This window comes from Rasamsonia emersonii, assembly GCF_000968595.1.
Source record: "Rasamsonia emersonii CBS 393.64 chromosome Unknown ctg1118621760471, whole genome shotgun sequence".
Classification (NCBI taxonomy): Eukaryota; Fungi; Ascomycota; class Eurotiomycetes; order Eurotiales; family Trichocomaceae; genus Rasamsonia; species Rasamsonia emersonii.
The window spans coordinates 367-2,553 of record NW_013562979.1 but is presented as its reverse complement, the minus strand read 5'-3'; the positions used below and the strand labels follow the sequence as shown (position 1 = coordinate 2,553).

At 50.8% G+C, this 2,187-nt stretch overlaps 3 protein-coding genes across 3 annotated transcripts; 1 reads left to right on the top strand and 2 right to left on the bottom strand.

Moving 5' to 3' along the window:
• Nucleotides 1-551: 551 nt before the first annotated feature.
• On the top strand, nucleotides 552-1,088 carry T310_6879 (uncharacterized protein; the record flags this gene model as incomplete). Its single annotated transcript, XM_013470322.1, has 1 exon — nucleotides 552-1,088. A coding segment is annotated over one exon (537 nt), but the record flags the coding sequence as incomplete, so codon positions are not given.
• Nucleotides 597-1,631, bottom strand: T310_6874 (uncharacterized protein; the record flags this gene model as incomplete). The annotated part of the gene is made up of 1 exon (XM_013470321.1): nucleotides 597-1,631. The coding sequence occupies one exon, from the start codon at nucleotides 1,629-1,631 to the stop codon at nucleotides 597-599; it is 1,035 nt and encodes a 344-aa protein (XP_013325775.1).
• T310_6873 (uncharacterized protein) lies at nucleotides 1,318-1,650 on the bottom strand (the record flags this gene model as incomplete). The annotated part of the gene is made up of 1 exon (XM_013470320.1): nucleotides 1,318-1,650. A coding segment is annotated over one exon (333 nt), but the record flags the coding sequence as incomplete, so codon positions are not given.
• Between the last annotated feature and the right edge of the window lie 537 nt (nucleotides 1,651-2,187).

Below are 2,187 nucleotides of genomic sequence, written 5' to 3'. Positions count from 1 at the left end.
CCCCCCCCCCCCCCTTTCTGAGAAATATCAGCGCCAGTTTTCGACCAGGAAATTTAATCTAATTTGACGGTATCTTTTTTTAAAACTTGTGTTGCTCATGGCATGATATCACAGTGCAGGTCTGGACCATTCCTTTTCTTTTTTTTTCTTTTTTTTTCTTTCTCAAAAATATATTATTTTTACAGAGGAGTCAGTAGAAAACTATTATGCATGGCAATTAATTTTGTAGGTTACGTACTGCATCTAAAACCTATTTATTTGTTTTAATAGGTTAATATTAAGTTAGGACAGTCAGGATAGGACATTACATGACAGGACGATAGGACAGGACAGGATAGGGCAGGGCAGGGCATGCAGGATGATATGATATGATATGGTATGGTATGGTATATTCATACAGTTCATACAACAAACAGAATGGTCTATAGACTATATCGATAGATTGGTGTAGTAGAACATATTGAGAGAATAGTCATTGTCATTGCCCAAGTTTAGTTTCAGATTGGTTAAACAAACTCCTACAGACGGACCCGGGACAGTAGCTAAAATAATTCACGCAACAAACTCAACTAATAATCCAGCAAACCCTTATGTCTTCAAGAGTCTACAGCCAACGGAGGTCTGCTCGCCGCCAAATTACACTGCCTCATGAGCCGCACCTCACCCTCCGCAAACGCTCCTACAACACTGTGCAGCACACCATGGTTATTAAACAGCACCAGATCGCCCTCTTCCCACTCATGCGCGTAGACATACTCCGGGCTGATTCCCGGCCGCTGCAGGCGGTACACGATCTCACGCACCTGCGCCAAATCGTCGATGACGCTTCCGTCCTGCAGGTGGATGCGTCGTACGGCAGACGGGTGGATCTGCAGCGCCAGCTGGCCCGTGACGGGGTTCTTCCATGCCATGGGCAGGATCTGGATCTTGTTCGCGTCGATGGCTGGGAGCTCTGTCTCGGACAGCTCGCGGCCTTCGGTGTACAGGCCCAGTCCTGTCGGGAGCGAGCGGGCCCGGCTCATCCAGATGTACGGATGCGGCGCGTACTCGATCTTGCTGGTGCGGACGAATTCCTTGTCCTCGTCTGACAGACGGTCGTACATCTGGTACCCGCTCACGAACGCCGTCGTGCCCAGCGAGACGTCCAGCTCGTCGCCGCTGCCGTCGTCGTACCGCACCGTCTGACGGCGCTTGGTAGACGGCAACGACACGGCCAGCAGGCTGGTCACCAGCGGCGGGTTGAGGGCGTACAGCGCAGCGTCGATGTGCCAGCGGTAGAAGCGCGTGAATAGGAGATCGTCCTCCGCGGGGATGGCATCACGATGGAACGTGCGGTGGTGCGGATGCCGCAAGACGAGATTCTGTAGGCCCTCGTAGCTGGGGACAAAGCCGTGGCCGAGGATCTGCACCTGGGGCTGGTGCGGCACCGTCTTGAGATCGGGATGCAGCACGCTGCGCTTGGCGTCGAGAGTGGTAGTGCTGCCATGGCCGTAGCTGGTTGCAGTTGGGTCGAAGCGTCGCGTCAGCTCGTACTGCGCTTTGACGGAGAGGTTGGGCGAGCTTTTGATCACGACGACGTTGTATCGGTAGACAGCGTCGTGGATGAGGTTGAAGTCGTCGTCTGAAACCAGTCAGAATGCTTCTCATCACCTATCACCCATGCCTGATGAAACCTTACCTCAGGAGGTTACCGCTCCCCGGAGTGCTCCCTTGTATATACCTCTATGCCCGTATACTATACCAGTCCTAAGACTTCGACTTACCCGTCAGGTTCTCCACGTCGACGCCCGTGATGGCAGCCCCAAAGTTGATCTTTGATCCTTCCGGGAGGGGAAGAGGCTGGACGGTAATACCCATTTTTCGAGGATATTTTAATGTACAGTACGTGTAGTCGAATTGGTTGATATGTCTCCGTTTTCGCTGATCTTGATCTGCTCAGAGAGTGAATTATAAAAAAAAGTCTGATTGTTCAGGGCAGCTTTTAAAATAGAGGATGCGGCGGAGACCGCCGATGGATTGAGTTCAGCAACTTTATCAGCGCGTGTTATCAGGTAAGCTGATGACGAAAGAATCAATCGATGATATTACTATTAATATTACTACTAACTACAGTCGCCTCTCGCTATAACGATACAATCCCGGCAACTGAAATTTATCGCTATAACGAGATATCGCTAACGTATTTCC